The 27,650-nt window shown below is 39.3% G+C and overlaps 1 protein-coding gene across 1 annotated transcript; it reads left to right on the plus strand.

Annotated features, from left to right (window-relative positions):
- Positions 1-759: 759 nt before the first annotated feature.
- Positions 760-27,526, plus strand: DNAJC25 (DnaJ heat shock protein family (Hsp40) member C25). Its single transcript, NM_001205003.1, has 4 exons — positions 760-1,153; positions 21,476-21,628; positions 23,971-24,441; positions 26,302-27,526. The coding sequence occupies exons 1-4, from the start codon at positions 821-823 to the stop codon at positions 26,422-26,424; spliced, it is 1,080 nt and encodes a 359-aa protein (NP_001191932.1). The 5' UTR covers positions 760-820; the 3' UTR covers positions 26,425-27,526.
- The last annotated feature ends 124 nt before the right edge of the window (positions 27,527-27,650 follow it).

Raw genomic sequence — 27,650 nt, forward strand, 5'->3', positions numbered from 1 at the left:
AATGATCACCGGGTCAGGATGTCAACAGTGCGGAGGTTGAGAATCGCTCAACTAGATGGCTGTGGACTTCCAGGGTCCCTTGCAGACAGACAGCTCCCGGAATCTCTAAATTCATCTTCCTTTTTTTTTTTTTTTTTTTTTTTTTTTTTTTAATTCATCTTCCTTTTGGAAAGAAGGCATGGGGTCAGTGAAAGGAAGGCGTCCGGGGCGGGGGCCTCGGCTTTAAAATTCTGTGCACACATCTTCACGTGGATCATCCGACGGCAAGAGGGCCAGACTACGCATTGCCGCGGGCCAAGGAACCGCGTAGAAGAGAGCGCTCGGGGCGCCGGGGGCTCAGGGGTGGAGCGTCTGCCTGCAGCCCAGGGCGTGACCCCGGCGTCCCGGGATCGAGTCCCGCGTCGGGCTCCCTGCACGGAGCCTGCTGCTCCCTCTGCCTGTCTCTCTCTCTCTCTCTGTGTCTCTCATGCATAAATAAATGAAATCCTAAAAAAAAGAAAGAAAGGCAAGCCCGCTTGCGGAGGCCGCGGCGGACGGGACACGGCGGCCCGCGCGCCTGCGCCCTGAGCCCCCCTCCGGACCCGCGGGAGAACAGACCCCGGCCGCCGCGGCCGGAAGGCAGGCAGCCCCACGCCGGAAGCGGCCGGCGGCGGGGGCGTCCGCTCCCCTAGCAACGGTCGTGAAGGAAGTGGCTGCGGTGCGCCTGCGCGGAGGCGCCGCCTGCTGACGTGGAGCTGGGTCGGGGCGGCCGAGGCCGGCGCGCCGCGGACTGCGGGAGGGCGGCTGGGCCGGCGGAGCCGGAGCCGCGGCCGAGGCCGGGATGGCGGCGCCGCTCGCTCGGCGCGGGGCCGCCGGCGCTGCGGGCCGCTGCTGGTTGGCGCTGCTGCCGCCGCTGCTGCTGGCGCTGCTGCTGGCGCGGCCCGCGGGCGCCCTGGTGGAGGGGCTGTACTGCGGCCCGCGGGACTGCTACGAGGTGCTGGGCGTGAGCCGCGCGGCGGGCAAGGCGGAGATCGCGCGGGCCTACCGCCAGCTGGCCCGGCGCTACCACCCCGACCGCTACCGGCCTGAGCCCGGCGACCAGGGCCCCGGGCGGACGCCGCAGAGCGCCGAGGAGGCCTTCCTGCTGGTGGCGACCGCCTACGAGACTCTGAAGGTGAGGTCCGGGGACGCGGGAGGGCGGCGGGGACAGGTTCTCGGAGACCCGGCTCCGGGCGCGGCCGCCGCCGCCGCCGCCCCTGGGATGTTCGCGACGTCCCGCGTGGCCCTGCGAAGGAACCACGGTGGGAGCCCCCTCCGGGCGTGGAGGACCCCACCGCCCTCTCCTTTTTGCGGCACTTTTTGTTACGCAAAGCTTTGGGCATCGTACAATTTCGCGAAAACAGCGTAAGAAACGTGCAGCTCACACTTGGAAAGCAGGGTGATTGGAAAGGCCTCCGATCCCGAATGACGGCGGTGGCGCCAACCTGACATGACAAGAACTTGATTTCTGGGGATGGTATTAAATGTGACATTTAGGGGCGTCCGGGTGGCCCCGTGGGGGCGTGGGGGGCGTCGGACTCGTGATTTTGGCCTGGGGCTCAGTGTCAGTGTGGGGAGACCGGCTGGTGCTCCGCGGGGAGTCTACTTGGGATTCTCTCTCTCCCCTCACCCTGTTTCTCTCTCTCTCTAAATAAATAAGTTAAATCTTTTTAAAAAGTAAAAATAAATGTGGCATTTAGCTCGGGTTTAAGGACCTGGAAAAACACTAAGAAGAACAATGAACAAGCAGTCAGAAGACCGGATGTTTGACTCTTGGCTCCTACACCCCAGTGTGACCTTGGATAGTGACTTAATATGTCACAGTAGCGGTTTCTTCATATGCAGAATTAAAGCCCTGATACCTCCTCACAGGGTTATCATGAGAATTGAATACATGTGAGAAATCCCCCATCTAAGACCTGGAAATAGGTGCTTAATGACTTGGGGTTCAAGGCTCAGACTTTCTGCCAGGAAGAAATGTTGTGAATATAGGTGTAGTCATTTGACAAAAGTTTTATCGAGCCCTTTGGGGATGGGGAGACGTAGCCTGTTCCGTTTTCTTGGGCTACTGCAAAAATCAAGCCGTATAAGTTGATGTGTTACTGCTTGAAGGGCCCCATCATGCTAATGTGACAGCGATTGTCACATTTTTTTTTTTTTCCAGGCAAAGTTTTCCATGTTGCTGTGTGATCTGTTTTTAAGGACTACCTTGAATGGGTATACTATAATTTAACCATGGATTGTTTGTCCAGATTAGTTTTCCAGAGCTGAAAATACTGAATTAAAAGAGTTAAAGGCTCTTCACCCATGCTTTCCAGAGCACTTTATATAACATGGAGTCCTATTAATGGATATGCCAAGTTCACTGTATTCTCCCTATTGTTGGTGAGACTGTATTTCTTCTTGGCAGCTGACTGAAGAATGGGTGGGGGCTGGGCTGCCAGAGGGTTTAGTTGCTTATTATTTAGGATACAGAGTGATTGAGGAAAGACTTCAGAAAAATGAGAAAGAACTCCATCCAGGGCAACTCAGCATTTAAAGTCCCAACCTTTGTTCTTCTGCAGTAGGGAAATGTAGTGGACCAGACAAGCAGCCAGAAGGCTCTGGTGGCACATAAGGAAGCCCTGGGAGGCTGGAGAACTTCCAGAAGAGAGGGCAGAAGAAACCTTGGCAACTGTTGCCTTCTCCTGGGGCTGGAGATGGGTAGGTTTGGCAGACAGTGGTGAGTGTGTTAGTAAGACATGAAACAAGAAATTCTCGGTGGGAGGAACCCTAAGACTCTATTCTTGCCATTTTCTTGAAGAGACCAATTTGGAGGCTGATTTGATGAATGGTTGCCTCTAAAAGTTTCTGCCCCTAAAGTTTTAGTGCTGATTTGTCAGCTAATAAAAGCTCGGTAAAATCATTTGTCCACTTTTGGGCAGTTAACAACTGGGACGCCTGGAGAAAGTAATTTTTTAATTTTGATTCCAGCAAGAGGTTTGTGGTACTACAAATGTCTCCAAACAGGAAACAAGAATTGGAGTTACACCGATGGAGGAGGGAGCAAGAGAATGTGCTTGTGGTTTCCTCACCCCATGCGGTGTAACTGTCAAAGCAAAGGAATGTCTGGGGATGGTTTGGACCCTTGAAAATCAGACCTAGCTGAGCTCCATGAAAGCTATTTAAAAGTTACAGAGATGGATTTCTAGGTGGTGGAACACTTCCAGAAACTTTCCTTTTTGGACTTCATTGCATTCTCCTGGAATAAGGAAAAGGACTTTGATTTGCTATATGTGGAAGTTATTAAAAACAAACAGGGTGGTCAGATTTTATTTCTGTCATAATGGAAAACTGGGAGTAAGCTTCCAGAGATTTCATTTCTGGGTAATGCAAAGATTTAATGAACTGGGGTCATCCAATTTGGACAGCCTCAGCCTTCCAAATTATCCCCTTGAGGCAATGAGAATGTAACCACTGCTTTACTTGAATTATATCTGCAGGCTGGAATGAGGGCAAGAGGCCCACATGGCCTTGGCTGAGAGCAGGTCACATAGAATAGTGGGAGAGGTTGATGAGCTCCAGTGGCTCTGGAATAAAGAGGAGATGCAGAAGCCTATATAGAATTCCACATACCGTCTCATGGAGGTAGCAGATGCCTACATAGGTCCACTTCATTTGTTTGCTATTTTTGTTACACACCATATTTTTCTCCATAAAGAATAGCAGTAAACCCTATGAAAGGTGTACTTCTCTCTCTCTCTCTCTCTTTTTTAAGGTTCCAGGTTTTATTTATTTATTCATGAGACACACAGAGAGAGAGAGAGAGGCAGAGACACAGGCAGAGGGAGAAGTAGGCTTCCTGCAAGGACCCCGACGTGGGACTCGATCCCAGATCCTGGGATCACGCCCTGGGCTGAAGGCAGACGCTCCACCGCTGAGCCACCCAGGCGTCCCAGAAAGGTGTACTTCTCTACAGAGCCTGCCGAAAAGGAGGGATGGACTTGGGAAGACTGTCTTCCTTATTCCTGGCATATGGAAGAAGCAGCTGATTTTCTGTTTGTTTCCTAAAATGCACAGGTTCCATCTCTGAAACAGTGTATCTAACAGAAATTGTTCCTGTTTTGAAATCTGAAATAATTGAGCTGTAAGTGCACCTGAGCTAGGAGTCTTTTTTTTCCTTCCCTCATTAATTTTTTAAAAAGATTTATTTATTTTAGAGACGGAGATAACAGAGAGTGTGCCCGTGCCCACGTGTGGGGTAGGGAGGGACAGAGGGACAGGGAGAGAAAGAATCTCCAGCACTCTACCCTGAGCACAGATCCTGAGCCCCAACACGGGGCTCGATCTCACCACCCTGAGATCACAACCTGAGCCAAAACCAAGAGTAGAGGCTCTACCGACTGTGCCACCGAGGTCCCCCCTCCCCCCATAATTTTTTGATGACCTTTTAATTTCTCTTATTAGTTTAAGTCTCAATATTTTTAATGTATGTGATTAAGAATCTGTATTAACCTTATAGTGGTGTTCATGAAAACTTCTAATAACCAAGGAGCTCTGAATGTTGGTAATATGTACATCACCAAAATGGGAATTTATATTTGTAAAATATAGTAGATTTATGAGTCTGAGGTTGTCTTGGTCAAATAAATGCCTCTTTGGGGGGGGGGTTGATGGTGGTTGTTAAGAAATAAGTACCCTAATGACTTAAATACAGTTGGTAAGACTAGAAGATACTGTCACAGATCCTACCTGTCTACCTGCATCGAGAGATTGAGGAAAACTAGAGGAAGAAGGATGGGTAATAATGGAAGGCGAAGGCCATGGTCGGATGCTTTCATCAAGTCATGCTTAGTTTATATTCTCAACTTAAAATTACAGTTCTCAGCAGGACTTCAGACTATTATGATTTCACACACTTACATTGGCTTCATAATACAAGCAAAGTTAAGACAATGAAATAGTATTTACTATATTTGACTACTGGGGATTCAGGGAATTCATGGACTTTGGAAGTTAAATAAATGGACTCACTTGCTGTGTCAACATTGGATCTTTTTATGTGGATATAGCACTTATCACACTGCACTGTAAATACTGAGTGGCCTCCCCTCTCCACTAAACCATCTCCTTGCCTTCTTGTTTGTATATCCATGGCACCTAGCCCAGTGTCTGGCACATCAGATAATGAATGTTTGTTAAATGAAAACTGGTATCTGGAGATAGATTCAGTGGATTTCTGACATTTTGACATTGTTATGGGAAGCCTATTTTGGCATTTTACCCTACATTAGTTGTAGGTTTAAAGAGTGGCACAGATAAAGTAGATTGGATGGCTATCAATGAAAAATTCCCACATGAGAGAAAAGTTGCGCTTCTATTTTTTAAGGAGAAATTCTGTTTTTTAAGTGAGAACACTAATATAGATAAGAGTTGCATGAAGTAGATGAAATAAGGATGGCATAGAAATAAACAGATGAGGGAACAGATGCGGGAGCAGGTGGAAAGAATGCACTTTGAACATTTGAGCATGGGAAAATAGAATTTGACAGCATTTTGCAAAATCACAAAAGGAGAACACAAAAGGTCTTGCAGTATTACTGGCATCAAGGTTATCTGATAGGGTAAGAGATACGTGGCAAGAGCCTTTTACTACTCTAGCCTTGTCTTGGCAGGGGAAGTCAGCCACAAGAACACTTCAGTTTCTTTTTATCAGTCTGATTGATGTGTAGCAGGGCTTTAGGAATTAACGAAGAATTTGGCATAAGGGGGCATTCTGAATAACCTGCCCTTTTATGTTACTGTTCATTATTCTTTTCTAGTTTATTCTATTCAATTCAGTCCTTTTTGTAACTGGTACTGAGGTAGGTGCTGGGGAGGAAGCCGTAACAATGAAGAAGGCACAGTTCTTGCCTTTAACATAAACAAGGAGACAGATACTTACTGTTTGGTTATTATTTATTTAAGTTATACAATAAAGATATGTGTAGATTATATTACAGCACTGAGAGGATACAATTATTTCTTCTCTGGGGATTGGAGAAGAATATACTCTTTGATCTGGATTTAGAACAGTTGCCAAAATGTTGACAATGAAGGGACATTTCTGGTAGAGGGAAAAGTTGATCAACAAAAACATGGAGTCGTGAATAGGCACGACTTGTTCTGGGAACGAGATGTAGTTTTGTTAGGTATTATAATAGTGAGTGTTTTTTCCACCAGTGATCACTTTTATTATGTTTCTCTGAAGGACTCTTTGTCTTGGAGAAAAACAATTAACTGTGGCTTCTTAGTATTATTGTTTTTCTTTTTCAGCATCTATTCAGATTAATCAGTCGTTCATAATAATTGGGCATTTATAAAAAGAATAAAAAACATAAATTTCTATTACAGATGGGATGCCAATAAACAGTGAAACTAAGTAAGCTTCATGGCAGATAGTTTTCATTTCACTGTCAACTCTGATTGTCATGACTCCCTGGAACACTTGTAAAGGTTTTGAGGTCTTGTCTGAGTTTAGTGGGAAAGATGAGGTGTTTGATAGTGATTTCTCCCACAGGCCCAGAATAAGGGTGTGGTACTTTATATACCACATTCACTATTTCTGCTGTGAATCCACAAGTGTTACTTATTTTTTTACCTTAATTTCAGCTGTTATTCCCCACTTAAGGCAAAGGTTGGCTGTACACCAAATGTGTTCAATTTTAATTCTGTGACGTCCTGACACATGATGTTATTAACAACCAATCAGAGCTTCTGATTAACATAGAAACTACTGAGTTGATATAATTCTGGCCAGAAACGGAGCACTTGAGATTTTAATTTAGCTTGTGTGGATTTATCACAGATAAAAGAAAATTTTGAGATATTCACAGCACAAACACCCTATTACATTCTTCACAGATATTAACCTAATCTACTACTAGGTTAGAAGCCTGTCAGATGCATGGTAGGGAGAATGTTTCAGGAGACTAGAACATAGTTTGGGATTTGATGATGAACAACCCTTTAATCTGTGTTCAGGAATTTGAACTTTATGTATTGAATAGTGACCAGATGTTTTTTTTTTTTTTTTTGACCAGATGTTTTAAAATGGAGAAATAATGCAATCAGATGTTTCTTTCAGAAGGAAAATTCTGGGAACAATATTGAGAATGTTTTGGGGAAGGCAGGGAGGTTCTTGACTGAATTCATTTCCTTCTGCCATTTTTTGGAATCCCATCATTCCTCTTTGGTAACTTGAAAACCTCTTAGTTGGTATATTTTACAGTATAGTTCGCTTAATTTTGCTTCTTTTAAGGCTATAGTCAAAATTTTCTTCCTTTTTTTTTTTTTTTAACTGTTGGCTGTCTTCGCCTGATCTCCTTTTCTTTCAAGCTGTTGTAGTCTGACAGGTCAGATTTAATTGCTGCTCTTTATTTCTCCCTCCTGGCACTATTTGTGGCATTTGATGTTGTTGATCATGTAGCTGTTTAAGCTGCTCTCCCTTAACTCCCTCAGTGTTATTCTCTCCTTTTTCTCGAATCTTTCTACTCATTTCCTTTCAGTCTTTATAATCTTCTTTTCTTCTGCCTACACCTTAAACATTCCTTTTCCTTAGAGTTCTCTCCTTTGGGTGGGTACTCTTTTCTTTTTGTTTTTTAAGCTCTTCCTGATGAAATTCCTATCTGTGACAACTCTAAAATCTGTGTGGTTCCCTAGGTTCATATTTTCAGTTGTGTTTCATTTGTAGCACAGTTACCCTAAATTAAACATTTTGCAAATCAATCTTGCTATGTTTATTAAAGCATACTTTTTTTTTTTTAACGTTTATGTATTTACTTGAGAGAAAGTGTGCACCCATGGAGTGGGGAAGGGGCAGAGAGTGAGGAAGGAGAGAAGCAGATTCCATGTTGTGCACAGAGCATGGTGTGGGGCTGACCTCACCACTCTTAGGTCATGACCTGAGCCAAAATCAAGAGTAGGACGCTTAATGAACAGAGCCACCCAGGTACCCCAAAGCATATGTTTTGAAAAAGGATATAATGATGACTCTTACACAAACACAAAATGAACATCTGTTAGGTTTTATTTAATTAATTAATGAAGGAACCAGTAAGATATTAAAACCAATTCAAAAGAGAAAAAGTGTCACACATTCATAGTCCAACAGGGAACACTAACGTGCCTGTAAAACTGGCTAATATGATAAGGCAATAATCAGTTGTATTCCAACGGACACGATTTGTCTTTCTGTAAACAAGAATTATTTGTATTCTAGTTTTCTACAAATTACTTCAATCTCTAGAGAGGCACACCCCTCCTACAGGAATAGATAATCTTAGAGGCTCCAGGAATTAAGAAGATTCCAGTAATTTTGTTCACCCTATTTCAGAATTTTCCACCATGTTCCCAGCATCTTCTCAAAACTTGATGCCCTGTTCCTTAATTCTTTATGTCAGAGTACATGGTCCACACAGGGACTGTAATTAGAAACTTCACTGTTAATCCTCAACGTGATTGGTTCTTAAACTCCTAATTATTCTACTTCTTAGTCTCTAAAATCTTTCTCCGTCATTCCATTCTTTACAATATTATCAGAGTTAACTTTCAAAAATAAACACATTTACTCAGTGTTATTGTTCTCATACTTTTTTTTTTTTAATTTTTTTTTTTTTTTAATTTTTATTTATTTATGATAGTTACAGAGAGAGAGAGGGAGGCAGAGACACAGGCAGAGGGAGAAGCAGGCTCCATGCACCGGGAGCCCGATGTGGGATTCGATCCCGGGTCTCCGGGATCACGCCCTGGGCCAAAGGCAGGCGCCAAACCGCTGCGCCACCCAGGGATCCCTTGTTCTCATACTTTAAAACATTTCGTTTTTGAGTAGCACAGACAATAACACTATCACTTTAGCAGGCTTATAAGATCCTCTTTATAGTTCTTATCCAAACCAGTCTTCCTGGCCACACTTACTACACCTTTCTTCTTAAATTTCCCTAGTGCTCAAGTTCCAATGAATCCATCCTATTCGTTGATGCTTCTGTATCTTAACACTTGCTGTTACCTTTGCTTGGAATAAGTTTTACTACATCGTACTTTTTAAGATCCAGTACTCCCGTCTTCTCTGCTCTGGATCCCATTACCTTGATCTCAGGCAGAGTTAGTCCTTTTTCCTCAGCACATCAAATTCCATTTTCTTGCTTGCTAGATTCATCTAGAAGGGAGAGTTCTTGAGACCAGAACATTATCTTATTCATCTTTTTATCCTCCTTTGAGTCCAGCAGAAGGCATTAATGCCCTGCATAATTATTCGCTGAATTGGAAATAACTAAGGTTTCTAAAAACTCAAGTAACCGAGTAGACGGTGATACTATACTATTAACTGAGATACAGACGGATAGATTTGGGTTTTGAGCATGTTTATTCTGGGATATTTATGTAACATTTAGGAAATGATTAGGAGATATTTGAAAATAGGAGGACACAGGAAAAGCAAATCTGTGTGTTTAGGTGACACTGCAAATCATGGAAGTTGTTGAGGCCACATGTAGACAGAAGACATATGAGAAGACAATTGTACTAGTGACTAGGGGGAAAGGAGAGAAGAGAAATAAAACAAGAAGAGAAATAAAACTGATAGTTAATTTTCTTCCTCTTTTAGTAGGATGTAGTGGCCTAGAAAAAAATTTAGGGAAACAGATGTTATTTTATGTTTTTTTTTAAGATTTTATTTATTTATTCATAGACACAGAGAGAGAGAGGCAGAGACACAGACAGAGGGATAAGCAGACTCCGCGCAGGGAGCCTGATGTGGGACTCGATCCCGGGTCTCCAGGATCATACCCCAGGCTGCAGGCAGCGCCAAACTGCTGCACCACTGGGGCTGCCCTACGTTTTTTTTTTTTTTTAAAGGATTATTTGTATATGTATATTTCTTTTAAAATAGGATATATATAAAAAAGATAAAGATTTTTTTTTTTTTTTTGATGGAGAGAGGGAAAGAGAGTCCCAAGCAGACTCTGTACTGAGCCCGACATGGGACCTGATCCCACAATCCTAAGATCATGAACTGAGCCAAAACCACTCAACTGGCTGTGCCACCCAGGTGCCCCAATGGGATTAATACATATTTTTAAGAATGAACAAAATAGAATTAGAGCAGAGGATTAGGGGGCCCCAAGTTTGTCTACTCCCTCAAATATAGCTAGATATCAAATCATCCTGAACGTCTGCAAAATCAGTTGGGAGATCTGAGAAAAGAAATGCTGCAATTCTGCAAATAGAAAAGCAACCACTTTTTGGAAGGTAGGAGGTGAGGATACTTGAATCTGGGGTATATCACGGGATACAGTGGAGGGGAGGGAGCCTGCTTAAGGAGGTCACCACAAAGTATTATAAGCAGCAGAGCACAAAATCAGAACTTCTAGAAGTCTGCTACAGTGGGGTACATCTCTGGCTTAAAGGTGCACAGGCGGCGAAGTGGGCCGGAATCCCAGATGGGACAGCTTGGTATCGGGATCCCTGGGATCATAAGAGGAACAGGGATGCCCAAGTGTGGCAGACTTCCCAGGCACAAGAGTGGAGAAGCTGGCTGAAAACAGTGAGTCTAGGCACCAGCTTTGTGCTCTGGGTTGCCATAAGCTAGGAACTGCTGCAGAGTCACATGACTGCTCCTCTGGCAGGGTCTAGCAAAAGGCAGAAGCGTGGAGGGAGGAAAGCACAGGCCTATTCAGCAGGAGTCTGTAAAATTTGAATTCTGAAACTCAGTGGTGTGCCTGAGATAAAAACGCTTGGTCACAGCCTGGGTGAACACAGAGTTTAGACAGAAGCAAGGGAGAAAAGAGTGATTAAACTGCTTTTCTGTGAGAGCTCACTGGTGTGAACTTTAAACTCCAGGGCTAGAGAGAGGGCACTGCCAGTTTCTTTCCACTGATTGGTGCTGAAATCCTTCAGGGAGCAAAACACCACCACATCGTGGGACGCAGAGTGTCTTACACTGAGCCCTTCCCCCGGCAACAGATGCATTTCCACTATGGAAGAGTACTTGAGAATCAGTGCAACAGGCCCCTCCCCCAGAAGACCAGCACGAGCAAGTGGCTTGCACCCAGTTTACTGATCATAGAGGGCTACAAAGCTTCAGCTCTTGGGGAAAACAGTATATAGCATTCATGGTTTTTTTCTTTTTTTTTTTTTTTATTCTTTAGTCTTTTCCAGTATTATTTTTTCAGTTTTTTTTCTATTCTTTTTAAATTCATTTTTTATATGCATTATATATATATTTCTTTTCATTGTATTTTTTTGTATATATGTGTGTGTGTGTGTGTGTGTGTATATGTTTTCTTTCTCTCTTATATCGGGATCTAGTTTCTTTTAACAAGCAGACCAAAACACACCTAGGATCTAGTGTTTTGTTTCTTGTTTTGTTTTTGTTTTTTTTTCTGGTTTACTTTTTTTTTTTTTTCCTGTTGTTATTGTTTTTTCTCTTTCTTTTCTTTTCTGGACAAAAATGATAAAATGGAGAAATTCACCCCAAAAGAAAGGACAGGAGGTAGTACTCACTGCTAGGGATTTAATCAATATGGATATAAGTAAGATGTCTGAACTAGAATTTAAAACAACGATTATAAAGATACTAGTGGGCTTGGAAAAAGCATAGAAGACACTAGAGAATCCCTTACTATAGAAATAAAAGAACTAAAGTCTAGTCAGGCTGCAATGAAAAATGCTATTACTGAGATGCAGTCCCAAATGGAGGCTATAAAAAGGATGAATGAAGCAGAAGAGAAAGTGAGTGATATAGAAGGTAAAATGATGGAAAATAAGGAAGCTAAAAAGAAAGACAACTACTGGATCATGAAGGGAGACTTAGAGAACTCACCGATTCTGTAAAGCAAAGCAATATCTGGATAATAGGGTCTCAGAATTTGAAGAGTGGAAGAGAAGGGCAAAGGTTTATTTGAACAAATTATAGCAGAGACTTCCCTAATCTGGGTAAGGAAACACACTTAAGTCCAGGAGGCACAGAGAACCTCCCCCCCGCCCAAGTCAATAAAAATAGGTCAACACCTCAACATAAAATAGTAAGTTTGCAAATTTCAAAGATAAAGAGAAAATTCTGAAAGTACCTCAGGACAAGAGGTTGTTACCCTGCAAGGATAGAAACATAAGGCTGGCAGCAGACCTGTCCACAGAGACATGGCAGGCCAGAAAGGACTGGCATGATCTGTTCAACAGGCTAAATGGGAAAAATGTGCAGCCAAGAATACTTTATCCAGCAAGGCTGTCATTCAGAATAGGAGAGATAAAGAGTTTCCAAGACAAAAACTTAAAGGAATTTGTGAACACTAAACCAGCCCCACAAGAAATATTAAAGGGGATCTTTTAAGTGAAGAGAGACCCCGAAAGTAACAAAGACCAGAAAGGAATGGAGACAGTATACAGGAACATCAACTTTACGGGGAATACAATGGCACTAAATTCATATCTTTCAATATTTATCTTGAAGGTAAATAGACTAAATGCTCCAATCAAAAGACATAGGGTATCAGAAGGGATTAAAAAACAAGACCCATTGATAAGCTGTTTACAAGAGACACATTTTATACCCTAAAGACACCTCCAGATTGAAAAAAAGTGAAGAAGTGAAGAACCATTTATCATGCCAGTGGACATCAAAAGAAAGCTGGAGTAATCATCATTATCTCAGACAAACTAGATTTTAAACCAAAGACTATAATGAGAGATGAAGAAGGGCACTGTATTAAAATAAAGGGGTCTACCAGACAAGAAGATTAACAGTTGTACATATGTATGCCCCTAACTTGGGAGCAGCCAAATATATAAACCAGTTAATAGCAAAATTAAAGGAACTTGTTGATAATAACAGGGTTTTGAATGACACACTGGACCAGATATATTCAGAATATCCCATCCTAAAGCAACAGAATACACATTCCTTTTAAGTACATATGGAACATTTTCTAGAATAGATCACATACTGGGCCATACATCAGGTCTCAACTAGTACAAAAAGATAGAGATTATACCATGCATATTTTCAGACCACAATGCTTTAAAACTAGAAGTCAACCACAAGAAAAAAATTTGAAAGGACTACAAATACATGGAGGTTAAGGAGCATCCTACTTAATGAATGGGTCAACCAGGAAATTAAGGAATTTAAAAAATACATGGAAGCAGATTAAAGTGAAAACACTTTCAGAAAACAGTTTAGAACCTTTGAGATGCAGCAAAAGTGGTCCAAGAAGGAAATATATAACAGTAAAGGCCTTTCTTAAGAAACAAGAAAAGTCTCAAATACACCACCTGAAAAAGGAGCTGAAAAAAGAACAGTAAATAGGGCAGTGGGTGGCTCAATCAGCTAAGCAGCTGATTCTTGATCTCAGCTTAGGTCATGATCTGGGTCCTGGGGTCAAACATCAGGCTTACCACTCAGGGATGAGTCTGCTACTCTCCCCCTTCTTCTTTCTATGCCCCTCCCCCTGCTCACACGGTTGTTCTCTTTCTGTCTAAAATAAAAAACCTTAAAGGAAAAAGAACAGCAAATAAAGCCTAAATCCAACAGAAGAGAAATAATAAAGATTAGAGCAGAAATCAATAGAAATAGAAACCAAAAGAACAGTAGAACAGATCAACAAAACTAGGACCTGGTTCTCTGAAAGAATAAGATTGATAAACCGCTAGCCAGACTTCCAAAAAGAAAAGAAAAAGGGCCCAAATAAATAAAATCATAAATGAAAGAGGAGATATCATAACCAACACCTAAGAAATACAATTATCAGAGAATATTATGAGCAAGTTGGCATATAGTATGCTAACAAAGTAGGCAATCTGGAAAAAATGGATGCATTCCTAAGAAACATAAAAACTATCAAAACCGAATCAGGAAGAAATAGAAAATCTGAACATACCCATAACCAGCAAAGAAATTGAAGTAGTAATCAGAAATCTCCCAACAAGTAAGAGTCCAGGGCTGGATGGTCTTCCAGCAGAATTCTATCAAACATTTAAAGAAAAATTTAATAGCTGTTCTTCTGAAACTCTTTCAAAAAATAGAAATGGAATGAAAACCTCCAAACTCATTCTGTGAGGCCAGCATTATTTTAATCCCAAAACAACACAAGGACCCCACTGAAAAGGAGAATAACAGACCAATATCCCTGGTGAACATGGATGCAAAAATTCTCACCCTGGTATCAGCTAATAGGATCCAATAGTACATTATTATTATTATTATTTTCCAACAGTACATTAAAAGGATTATTTGGGATGCCTGGGTGGCTCAGTGTTTGAGTGTCTACCTGCAGCTCAGGTCATGATCCCAGGGTCCTGGGATTGAGTCCCATATCAAGCTTCTCCCAGGCAGCCTGTTTCTCCCTCTGCCTATCTCACTGCCTCTCTCTAAGTCTCTCTTATGAATAAATAAATAAAATCTTTAAGAAAAAAAAGGATTATTCAATATGACCAGGTGGGATTTATTCCTGAAGTGCAATGGTAGTTCAATGTTCACAAATCAATCAGTGTGATAACACCACATCACTAAAATAAAGAACAAGAACTGTATGATCTTCTCAATAGATGCAGAAGAAGCATTTGACAAAATACAGCATCCTTTCTTGTTAAAAACTCTCCACTGTGTAGGGATAGAGGGAACATATCTCAGTATCATAAAATCCGTATACAAAAAACTAACAGCAAATATCATCCTTAACAGAGAAAAACTGAGAGCTTCTCCCATAAGGTCACAGGAACATGACAGGGATGTCCGCTCTCGCCACTGGTGTTCAACATTGTACTGGAAATCTGTTTTTTTTTGTACAGAAAACAAAAAGAAATAAAAGGCATCCAAATCAGCAAAGAGGAAGTCAAACAGTCACTCTTCATAGATGACATGGTATTCTATGTGGAAAACCCAAGACTCCACCCAAAAATTACTAGAACTCATACAGGAATTCATCAAAATTGCAGGATATAAAATCAATGTACAGAAATCAGTTGCATTTCTATACACTGAGGCAGAAAAAAAAGAGAAATCAAGGAATCAGTCCCATTTACAATTGTACCAAAACACATAAGATACCTAGGGATTAGCCTAACCAAAGAGGCAAAGGATCTATACTCAGAAAACTATAGAATACTCATGAAAGAGGGATCCCTGGGTGGCTCAGTGGTTTAGTGCCTGCCTTCAGCCCAGGGCGTGATCCTGGAGTCCGGGATTGAGTCCCACATCAGGCTGCCTGCCTGGAGCCTGCTTCTTCTCCCTCTGCCTGTGTATCTGCCTCTCTCTCTCTCTGTGTCTCTCATGAATAAATGGATAAAGTCTTTAAAAAAAAAATACTCATGAAAGAAATTGAAGAGAACACAGAGAAATGGAAAACCTTTCCACACTCATGGATTGGAAAGACAAATATTGTTAAAATGTCTATGCTACCTAGATCAGTCTATACATTCAGTGCAATCCCTATCAAAACACCATCAACATTTTTCACAACTGGAACAAACAATCCTAAAATTTGTAGGGAACCAGAAAAGACCCCAAATAGCCAAAGTAATACTGAAAAAGAAAAGAAAAGCAGGAGGCATCACATTCTGGACTTCAAGGTGTATTACAAAGCTGTAATCATCAAGACAGTATGGTACTGGCATAAAAACAGATACATAGATCAATAGCATAGAGAACCCTCAGCTCTATGGTCAACTAATCTTTGACAAAGCAGGAAAAAATATCCAATGGAAAAAAGTTTAACAAATGGTTTTGGGACAAATGGACCATTTTCTTAACACAAAAATAGACTCGAAATGGATGAAAGACCTAAATATGAGATAGGAATCCATTAGAATCCTAGAGGAGAATGCAGGCAGTGACCTCTTTGACCTTGGCCACAGCAGCTTATTACTAGACACATCTCCAAAGGCAAGAGAAACAAAAGGAAAATGAACTATTGAGACTTTATCAAGATAAAAAGCTTTTGTACAGCAAAGGAATTTGTCAACAGAACTAAAAGGCAACCTATGGAATGGGAGAAGATACTTGCAAATGTCTTATCCGATAAAGGGCTAGGATCCAAAATCTATAAAGAACTTGTCAAACTCAACACCCCAAAAAAACAAAAAAATCCAGTCAAGAAATGAGCAGAAGAGATGAGCAGACATTTTTCCAAAGGAAACATACAAATGGACAATAGACACATGAAAAACATGCTCAACATCACTCAGCATCTGAGAAATACAAATCAAAACCACAATGAGATACCACCTCATACCAGTCAGCATGGCTAAAATTAACAACTCAGGAAACAACAGATGTTGGTGAGGATGCAGACAAAGGGGTACAACCCTCATGCTATTGGTGGAAATGCAAACTGGTCTAACCACTTTGGAAAACAGTACATAGGTTCTTCAAAAAGTTCAATATAGAGCTACGTTACAGCCCAGCCATTGCACTACTAGGTATTTATCCAAAGGATACAGTGATTTGAAGGGGCACCTGCACCTCAATGTTTATAGCAGCAATTGTCCACAATAGCCAAAATATGGAAAAAGCCCAGATGTTCATCAACAAATGAATGGATAAAGAAAACGTATGTGTACACACACATACAAACACACATACACACACAATGGAATATTACTTAACCATCAAAAAGAATGAAATCTTGCCATTCACAGTGATGGAACTCGAGGGTATTGTGCTAAGTGAAATAAGTCCGAGAAAGACAAATATGTGATTTCACTTGTATGTAGAATTAGAAAAACAAAACAGAGGAACATAGGGGAAGGGAAGGAAAAATAAAATAATATAAAAACAGAGAGGGAGGCAAACCATAAGAGACTCTTAAGTATAGGAAACAAACCCTCTAGGGTTGCTAAAGGAGAGGTGGGTGGGGGGGATGAGGTAATTGGATGATGGGCATTAAGGAAGGCACTAGATATAATGAGCACTGGGTGTTATATGCAACTGATGAATCACTAAATTCTACCCCTGAAACTAATAATACAGTATATGCTAACTAAATTGAATTTAAATAAAGAATTTAAAAAAGAAAATGAACAAAATATTATTACGTTTTCATATATTATTGATTCCTGGCTTTTAACATCCTAAAACCGTTGGTTTCTACTATCTGTGTAACTAAAAATTTTTAATGTAAAAGTGGCTGCAATATCAAATTATTGCAACTTATGTATATTGAGATCAAACAATTCATTATTTCTTTCAAGGGCAAGAACAGAATATATTTTTGCCTCTGGGGAGGGGGGAGAATGATCATTTTCATAAGAGAAGGAAGGATTCAGTGCTTTCTTTGCTTGTGGGTTTCCTCTTGTTCACTTTTGATCTAGATATTGGTGGTTATGTTCCAGTCCTCCTGCATGTGCCCAAGAGGATTGGGAATGGAATGGACACCAGCAGAAGCACCATTTTTTCCTGTAGAGATTAGAAACAAGGAGCTTATTGCCCTGCTTGTCGAGGCTCAGGACAGAGAGGAGGAAGAAACAAGTATAAAGGTTTTGGTTTTGGAAAGAAGTTGGAATCTCCTGACCCTGGGACCTTAAGATCCACAAAATTGCTGAAAGAAAAAGTACTACCTTATTGAAAGGTAAGACATTAAACTGTTTTAAGGTTTAAGCCGTTTTAGCCACAGTAGCATGTTTTCATAAGCCATGAAATCAAACAGTCATTTCTGCTAAACCAAAGGTTTTGTAAAATAATCACCCATCCAGCGTTCCTGAGGAGATTAGAGACCCGTAGGGCACAAGGGATGTTTATATCGAGGGAGAACCGTTACAAAATTTTACTCATTTTTAAAATGACATTTACTGAATGCCAGGCACTGTGGTAGGCCTTGGATATACAGAGATTAATATGTCAGTTACCCTACCTACTTCCAGAAGTTCTCATTCAAGGAAATGAAAAAACATGATTACAATGTGATAAGTGCTATAATAAATAGGTACATGTGTAATAAGAGTGGTCTAACTCTGGAGCAGTAATATTTGTATCCTAAAGGATGAATTGTGGGTTTGGAAGAAAGGGATGGGTATTTGAGGTAGAGAAAATTAATTATATGTTCAGACATAGGTATGAAAGAGTGTGCTGTACCAGAAGAACACACCAAATTGCAAAAATTACTATCTGATGTTTGCTATGGGGCAAAAGAGGGGCAAGTAATGAGGTGTTGCTAGTTAAGAGTGGACTAGTTATGAAGGTCTTGTTTCATGCCAAAGAAATTTTAACTTTCTGTATTAGCCATGGGGAAGCATTGAAGATGAAGAAAAAATTCTGGGAGTACCTGAGTTCAAGATGGGTAGAAGAAAAAATAAGTATAATGGTTTTCAAATAAGTATATACCTGTAGCTCTCAATTGGGTCCAGTTCTCTGGTCTTTTCTTTTTTGCTAATATTCCTAGTATCCTTGTGTTCTTACTAGGTTAATTCTTAACTTTGTATGTTACCAGAGAGTAAGATTTTGATTTAGACTGTTGAGAACTAACTCTCCAATTTGTGCCAACCCTGAACACCTTCCAAAGAGTATTATGCATGCCTCAACTTAAAATAATTTTCTTCATTCTATAGAGAAAGCTGTATACCCGAGTAAAGATTAAATGCTTATGATAAAAGGAGGTGGCAATATTGTTTTTATTTTTGTCGGGTCGGTGAGGTGGGTAGGGTTGCGTGTCTGTGTGTGGAGTTCTTTGTGCGGTTTTTTGTTCGTTTGGATTTCTGATCGAGCTCTCTCTCTCGCTATTTTTTCTTTCTTTCTTTCTTGATTTTTTTATTTATTCATAGAGAACACACAGAGAGAGAAATTGAGAGGCATGAGACACCGGCCAGAGGGAGAAGCAGGCTCCATGCAGAGAGCCTGACGTGGGACTTGATCCATGGTCTCCAGGATCACGCCCTGAGCTGCAGGCGGCGCTAAACCGCTGCGCCACCGGGGCTGCCCACTTTCTTGTCTTTAATCATGACAGGAACATAAATTTATTGTGACCCCAAGGAAAAGAAAACCACCCTAAGAGAAGTCAGACTTGATCCTGAAACCTTCTGTGAGAATTATTTAGTTTGAGGACTCCTTAGAGGACCCTGGTTGCAGTAGAGAGGCCAGACACAAGGTACAGATTTTGGAGTGGCTGGTTGCTGGAACATTAGTTGACCATCCTGTTAGAGGAGCTTAAGACTCAATGAAGTAAGTCACACGTGTAGGAACCAGTGAGAAGATGGTGACCCTGGTGGAAGATCTGGGTGAAATGTTTGAATAGGGATATCTGGATTCTATGGATTGTGACTTAGAGAAGAGAAAAAGAAGGAAGGATAATAGCTATTGGATCCATGACATTCACGTAGCAGATTTCAATGACACTCAAAATCTTGCTGTATACTTTAACCAGGAGTACAGTCAGGCTGGCACAGGGCTCTGTATAGATAATGATGCTGGAGGTTTTAGGAATCTGATCTCAGTATGGCAGTTAGCTTCAAAATTACCTGTAATCTAGTTGGAGCAAGGAGAAGAATCATATTTGAAGAAATACATTTCAAAGGGCATCTGCCAAGATTGGGAGGCCAAATTAAAAGTCAAAGATTTCAGGCCAAAGGCAGAACATTTCTATAAAATTAGTCCAGGGCAGCCGGTGGCTCAGTGGTTTAGCGCTGCCTTAGGTCCAGGGCGTGATCCTGGAGATCCAGGATCGAGTCCCACGTCAGGCTCCCTGCATCCCTGCATGGAGCCTGCTTCTCCCTCTGCCTGTGTCTCTGCCTCTCTCTCTGTGTGTGTCTCTCATGAATAAATAAATAAAATCTTAAAAAAATAAAATAAAATTAGTCCAAAAGGCAAAAACTGGAGGGGGAATAGAAAAAAAACTTAAAAGATGTCTTGAAGTACCCAAAATGAGATACAGCAAAAGATGGAGCTTTAGTCTTCAAGTCTTCAGAACTCTGTATGACCTATAAAGTTTTACCATCTTTAGGTTAGAGCTCTAAAATATGATAATGGCTTATAGAAAGAATAAGGGATTGGCAATTGAGGTGTGTGGCAATTGCCCCAAGAAAATTTTTTTTGACAGAAAAAGACATTCAGGGAGTAAATTTGAAAATGATGAGAGCCTGAACTCGGCCCTCCTTTATAACAGTTCTCATAGTGGCCCTCCATATAGTGCTATGGAATAGACTTTAAATATATGTACATCTAATTCTACTAGATACTAGTTTATCTAGTTTCAAATTCTAGTCAGAGTTTAAAAATATTTTGAATGTACTAAATCTAAGAGAATTGTCACTGAGAGTGTGCTCAGATTCAGAATTATTTTTTTTTAAGATTATTTATTTATGAGAGAGAGAGTGAGCACGCAGGGGAAGGAACAGAAAGAGAGGAACAAGCGGACTCCATGCTGAGTGCGGAGCTCCATATTAGGTCCCTGAGGGCTCCATATTAGGTCCCTGAGATCATGACTTGAGCCAAAACCAGGAGTCAGGTGCTTAACTGACTGCGCCACCCCACAAATTCAGATTTCTTAATAGAAAATATATGATTTAATGGGTACAGAGGAAATTTTGTCATTAACAAACCTATTTTAAATCTAAGAAACTGCATATTGGAGGACTCCAGGGGTCTCCTTGTGCAGTAGGAAAGCACTAGCTAAGATTTTGAAATGCTTTTAGTTAAGAATTTGCAACTTTAGACTCAGAGCAGCTTTTCAAAATGCCGAGATTTTTCTTCAACATGTTTGTATGCTTAAGAAAGATGTGTATGTTACGTTATTTATGAACTGGGCTGTAACAGTATGTTATAATAGTTTTATAATATGTATTATATATTTGTAATGTGTTTTTGTATAATGTCATTTGATAGTCAAAACACTGTAAAATTAGAGCAGATATTATCTCGTTTTACAAATGAGGAAGAATGAGGCTCAGAGAGGCTAAAAATATCACTTGAAGTCACAGAGTTAAACTTTCATCGTTATACTGCATCAGTAGTTTTTTGAGAGGAGCATAATTCTTTTTTATAGACACAGACTGGCTTCGTCTGCTTTTTATTGTCTTAATCATTGCTTTCAACAGAAAACTTTCTGCACAAGGCTGGAAAATGATTGTGAATATCTGTAATAGAGATAAACATTTGTTCTTTCAACAATTATCGAGAGTAGGTATAACATGTTCTGAAGTTACAAGAACACAGTATCCTCATTAGCACCATAACACTGGCTAAAATGGCCTGGTTGTTATTAAAATGTTTTTCTTTTTCCAGGAGGACTAACACACTTAAGAATTTGGGGAGATTACTTTTATTATGCTTATACCTTATATTAAAGTTCTAGAAACAAATTTATGTGTGCTTTTGAAGAGTGGTGGGGAATTTTTTGATTTTGATAGTTTCTTTTATTCACATTAATCTTACATGGTTATAAAATTGTTTGACTTAAGTTATAAACTAAGGCCATTTTATGAACTATCCTATGAAATTGGGTATCTTATTTTACAGGATGAAGAAACACGAAAAGATTATGACTACATGCTGGATCACCCAGAAGAGTACTATAGCCATTACTACCACTACTACAGCAGGCGCTTAGCCCCTAAAGTGGATGTTAGAATTGTGATTTTGGTCAGTGTATGTGCTATTTCAGTGTTTCAGGTGTGTATTGATGGAGGTGTGTGTCTGTCTACATGTGTGTGCTTAAGTGCACATTGCCTAGTGCTGGTCACTAAAACTGAATTAGAAGTACCTTTTTATAAAATTTTACCTGTAGTTGAGACTAATTTTTTTAGAGTAGAAAAATATTCAACCAACTTCATTAATAATGAATCTTAGTGGGAAATCCAAGAAATTGATGATAAATGTCATTATATAATAAGAAAACCCAACAACAGATATTTTTCTCATTGCTCCTATTAGAGTATTTCTCTTCTAACCTGATATTATCATTACTTTTGCAGGACTTTTCAATGATTTCCCATTAAATTTGGGGAAAACCTGAACTTTTTTTTTAAGATTTTATTTATTCATTAATGAGACACACACACACACACACACACACACACACACAGAGCGTGGCAGAGACACAGAGAGAGAGAGAGCGTGGCAGAGACACAGGCAAGGGAGAAGCAGGCTCCATGCAGGGAGCCCGATGTGGGACTCGATCCCGGGTCTCTAGGATCACACCCTGGGCTGACGGCAGCGCTAAACCGCTGAGCCACCGGGGCGGCCCTCATGTCTTTTTTTAGAGGAAAAGAACATGTCAAGTGACTAGAATGAAGCAATTTGCTAGAATGAAAAGTGCTTCTTCAGTTTAATTCCCAGAAATGACATTTACTTTATAAGGCCAAAAAAATTATTATTGAAAAGTAAGGTTGTGGACTTTAAAGGAATCTGCTTTTGCAGAAGTATTTTCCTTTCAAAGGGGAAAGCAAGGATAATTTTACCTTTCTATTTTATTTTATTTTATTTTATTTTATTTTATTTTAAATTTTATTTTATTTATTTATGATAGCCACACAGTGAGAGAGAGAATGAGAGAGGCAGAGACATAGGCAGAGGGAGAAGCAGGCTCCATGCACCAGGAGCCTGACGTGGGATTCGATCCTGGGTCTCCAGGATCGCGCCCTGGGCCAAAGGCAGGCACTAAACTGCTGAGCCACCCAGGGATCCCTACCTTTCTGTTTTATTTTTTTTTTTTTTATTTTTTTATTTTTTTACCTTTCTGTTTTAGATAATGTAATACCCTGGTAACATTCTCTCCCCTAGTTGTAATAGATTGCTACTATAATATTTCATAATATTATTGTGTAACTGCAATATTCATTCAGTAAAATAGCAAATGAAATGTGTGGAAATGTAAGGAATAGGACTTTTTTCTGACAACTAGCAAAACTGTATATTTGTGAAATAAGTTATGTGTTTTCTAGTCAAATAAGAGTCAAATATATTGGAATCTTTTACTTCAGAAGATGATTGAGCATTACTGTGATATATTGAGACTGTTTAAGAAAGAGATGGAATGAATATAATTGCCTGAGTCTGTATCTTGTGATTTTTTTTTTTTTAAGATTTTATTTATTTATTCATGAAAGACACACACAGAGAGAGAGAGAGGCAGAGACACAGGCAGAGGGAGAAGCAGGCCCCATGCAGGGAGCCTGATGTGGGACTCAATCCCGGGTCTCCAGGATCAGGCCCTGGGCCAAAGGCAGCGCTAAATGGCTGAGCCACCCAGGCTGCCCGATTTTTCTTTTTTCTTTTTTTTTTTTTTTTTAAGATTTTATTTATTTATTCATGAGAGACACACAGAGAGAGGCAGAGACACAGGCAGAGGGAGAAGCAGGCCCCATGCAGGGAGCCCTTTGTGGGACCCGATCCTGGGACTCCAAGATCACACCTGGGCTGAAGGCAGGCGCTAAACTGTTGAGCCACCCAGGGATCCCCAGATTTTTCTTTTTTTAAACAAGTTTCTCACTGGCTAGTTTTGCCATTTAGCTCTTCCCCCAGAATGTAGATCACAGTCTCACAGTCTTAAAAAAAAAAGAGAGAGGAAGAGATTTCTTAATAGTGATCTAGGGAAAGCCAAATGGTAGCTGTGAATTCACAGGTATGGTATGATTCCATTTATCCCCTAATCTTGGGTATCTCCTGTCTGAATTAATGGCTTTCTGAAGCAGCTCAGAGCTTACCTGATTTATCCATCCAGCCTTAGGTCCCATGTACATGTGGGCATTGTTTAATTTTATCTTTTATTTACAGAGAATTATTGAGGTACCTATTTTATTTATTTATTTTTTTAAGTAAGCTCTATGCTGAATATGGCACTTAAATTCATGACCCAAGATCAAGAGTTGCATGCTCTACTAACTGAGCCAGCCAGGTACCCCTGAGGTCCCTATTTTTAATCAGCATGATTTTGGGTGCGGTGGGGGGATGCTGTTCATCAAGATGCATTTTGATAGTAAAAATGATCTATTTTTCTTTGTTAAATATTTCAGTTTTTCAGCTGGTGGAACAGCTATGACAAGGCAATCAGCTACCTAGCCACAGTGCCCAAATACCGCATCCAAGCCATGGAGATTGCCAAGCAGCAGGGGTTACTCAGAAAAGCCAAAGAGAAGGGCAGAAACAAAAAGTCCAAAGAGGAAATTCGTGACGAGGAGGAGAACATCATAAAAAACATTATAAAAAGTAAAATAGATATAAAAGGAGGCTATCAGAAACCCCAGATATGTGATCTTCTCCTATTTCAAATTCTCTTAGCACCTTTTCACCTGTGCTCATATATAGTCTGGTATTGCCGGTGGATTTATAATTTTAACATCAAAGGCAAAGAATATGGGGAAGAAGAAAGACTATATATCATACGTAAATCCATGAAGATGTCGAAGTCTCAGTTTGATAGTCTAGAAGACCATCAAAAAGAAACTTTTCTTAAACGAGAGCTCTGGATAAAGGAGAATTATGAGGTGAGTAATTACTGGGATTTTTGTGTCATTTTACCCAAGAAGTTAAAATTTGGTGTATGAGAAGGGATCAGATCACAGAAGTGCACTCCAGTTTCTGAAATCCAAGATTTAAGTAATGAATAAAGATACTATTTTTAATGAAAGTGTGACTGTATTTGGTAGTGGGACAGTGGGTTTTTAACCTGCAATTTTTCTTAAAAGATAAACTTCAAATACGTTGACTCATGTTGAAAATCTTAAGATTGGTCTAATTTGTTGTGTTAAACTGCAGTGGGATAGTATGTATGTTTGCAGGGGTGTCAACAACTTTCTGTTAATTGCTTTAAGTAAAATTTGTTCTTCTCCAAATTTTCTTTCAGTCATGTAAACTTAGCTACAGAGATTAAAAAAACAAAAACAAAACAGGGAGGGAATAAGACATGGAAATTTTGTTGAAATAAGTTCATTTCAAAATATATGAGGATAGAATCTTCTGTATAATAACATATGTATGAAAAGTTACTTTTTTTTTAATGTCTCTAAACTTTGGGCAATTTAATAAATGTTATATTCTATAATTGTCAGCTACACTAGTTACCTTGAGGTGATCAGCTGCTTAGCTAACTTAAAGGAACTATTAATCTCATCATAATAGTATTATTTCAGGTTTGAGGTAAAATTAATAGGCTAATATATTAAATATAAGAATAAAATACAGTGATGGGGTCGGTAGAGCATGTGACTCTTGGCTGGCTCAGTTGGTAGAGCATGTGACTCTTGATCTTGCGGGTCATGAGTTTGAGCCCCACGTCCGGGTAGAGTTTATTTTAAAGAAACAAAACAAAAAATATAGCACAGTAAAATCTTAAGGAATCTTAATATATTTATTTTTTTAGTTTCATAGACATTCCTTTTTATATATGGTGGTATATATAGGTTTATATATTTAGGATACCTAAATAGATTTTACTGAAAGTAGAGTTCCAGTCTGAATTATATTTAAGTAACTTACTATGAATTGCAAGAATATTTTTACAAGTAGATATAGTTAGCCTGCTTGTAAATAACATAAAAATTTAAGGTAACATACTATTTTGCTTCTAAATTACTTGAAAAGTTTTCTTTTTAAAGTAGGGTAAGCAGCCCAGCTCACAAAACTGTATCTTTCATGGGCTAACCTGGGCTGAATTGTCTGTTATTATATGAGGTGATCTTTGTCGTTACTTCCTAAAATTTGGAAGTAAGGTCATTTCTGCCTAAAACTTGATGAAACTGGTTATGAAAACTTGTCAATTTAGCTTCACCTGAAATTTTAAGATGTTACAGAGAGAATTTTCTTTGTCCTTCACCTACATTGTTTAACTCTCTTCAGGAACCTTGATGAAATATTTTGAAAAACCTATAATTATCTTTGAATTTGGAGACAGATTATATATAAGGTCATTTTGTTCCTTGGTTAGGATCAACAAATACTGCAAGTCATCAGTTAAATTTTCAGAGTACCATATTAAAGAAATGAAGTGTGATTCTTTAAGATTGGACATTAGTTGTAGAGAGAGAGAATGTTAAAATCCTTGAAACTTAGCTGATATATGATTTCAGTGAGGAAAAGAATGTATTCCCAAGTATAGAAATCAGTGACAAAAATTAACTAAATTCTTGTACATGATTTTTTGGTTTTTGTTTTTTTAATTTAACACCAAGTGTTAAAGTGCTTAACTGCTTAGTATCCTTAGATGTATGGTCTTCAGAGGACAAACCACTACATTCATAGGAAACTTTTACTAAAGTTATATTTGAAAAATGTAAATATGCCATAAAGGTAATAACAAATATTTCCTTTTGGGTGATAAAGTCATTTAATGTGATTTATACTTACAGGTTTATAAACAGGAACAAGAGGAAGAACTAAAGAAAAAATTGGCAAATGATCCCAGATGGAAGAGATACAGGAGATGGATGAAGAACGAAGGGCCTGGACGGTTAACATTTGTGGATGATTGAGGATTGCGGAATGCTACTATGCCAAACTTTAATTGTGATATTTTCATAACTGAATTATTTTAGAAATATATCAACTGCTTCTCAGCAGGACTTAAAATTCCTCAAATATTTGATTAAACAAAATAATGTAGAAATTTAAACTTTCCCTTAAAACTTTATACATAAGACATTTATGATTGTTCAATTTTTATAATCTATTTGTGGATTTTGTTAAATGATCTGACATGAAGATTTATTCATTGCCATTTAAAATTTTTATATGTTTAGTTAAAAGATTTGACATGAAAATTTATTAGATACCATTTAAAATTTTTACGTGTTAAGTGTTTATTCTTTATAAGTGTTTCCTTATTCTTTGTTATAGTACTACATTTTTCTGCTTCCATGGCCTCTAATATTTTCACAAAACATAAAAAATTATAACAGCATTTAATTACATTGTGTCTTCAGACACAAGCTTCTTTAGCAAAATGATTTCAATTGTCATGTCATCTTCATTACAGTCATTCTAGGATTGAAATATGTTCAAAATATCTCTCTAGGAGAGTCTGCTGCCAGGATGTGTTTATACTATTTTTTCCCCTTGTGATATTCTTAATAAGATCAGAAACTCTCCAGGAGAGTGAATCTACCTTCATGTCCTTGTAGGATGATCTTGATTACAGTCATTATAGGACTAAAATTGTATTCTCAAACATTTTTCCAGAAGAGACCTTGCAAAAAGGTCTTTTCTACCACAGTATGGCTTTCCCCACCCCGTTCAGTTAAAAAAAAAGAAAAAAAGAAATGACGGAGCAGAAATAGTGTACTGAAAAGTTGTTCATGTATTATGAAGTCCTTGAGCCATGAAAATTCCAACGTACATGAAGGTATTTACATGCATTTAAACCAGAAAGAGGAGGTGCATGGCTGTGTGCTGTTCTTTCAAACAGTGAAATATATGTTTTATACATGTGGAAGTGAAAGTAATTCACACATAATTTCAAGCAAGTCTGATACTGCATCAAAGTATCAATCCACAATCATGGTAGTCAATCAGTATTCCTGTTAAAGGATTTATCTCGTTGCTTCATATTAATAAAATGGTTGCAATATATCATAAGTTTGTTGGTATGACATTTTAAATCAAGGATTAACATAATTGTTTTTGTATTACACACTTTTAAAAGATTAGTGTAGATAATAGATATGCAGAGTCTTTTTCTAGCTAAAACAAATGAGTTCTT

This window comes from Canis lupus, chromosome 11 (genome assembly GCF_011100685.1).
Source record: "Canis lupus familiaris isolate Mischka breed German Shepherd chromosome 11, alternate assembly UU_Cfam_GSD_1.0, whole genome shotgun sequence".
NCBI classification, from domain to species: domain Eukaryota; kingdom Metazoa; phylum Chordata; class Mammalia; order Carnivora; family Canidae; genus Canis; species Canis lupus.

Excerpts from the sequence above, each read along its gene's own strand:
- DNAJC25 (NM_001205003.1), top strand. The coding sequence starts at position 821 with ATGGCGGCGCCGCTCGCTCGGCGCGGGGCCGCCGGCGCTGCGGGCCGC. Across the intron at positions 21,629-23,970 it reads GTGCTATTTCAGTGTTTCAG|TTTTTCAGCTGGTGGAACAG; the intron begins GTGTGTATTGAT and ends TAAATATTTCAG. Across the intron at positions 24,442-26,301 it reads GGATAAAGGAGAATTATGAG|GTTTATAAACAGGAACAAGA; the intron begins GTGAGTAATTAC and ends TTATACTTACAG.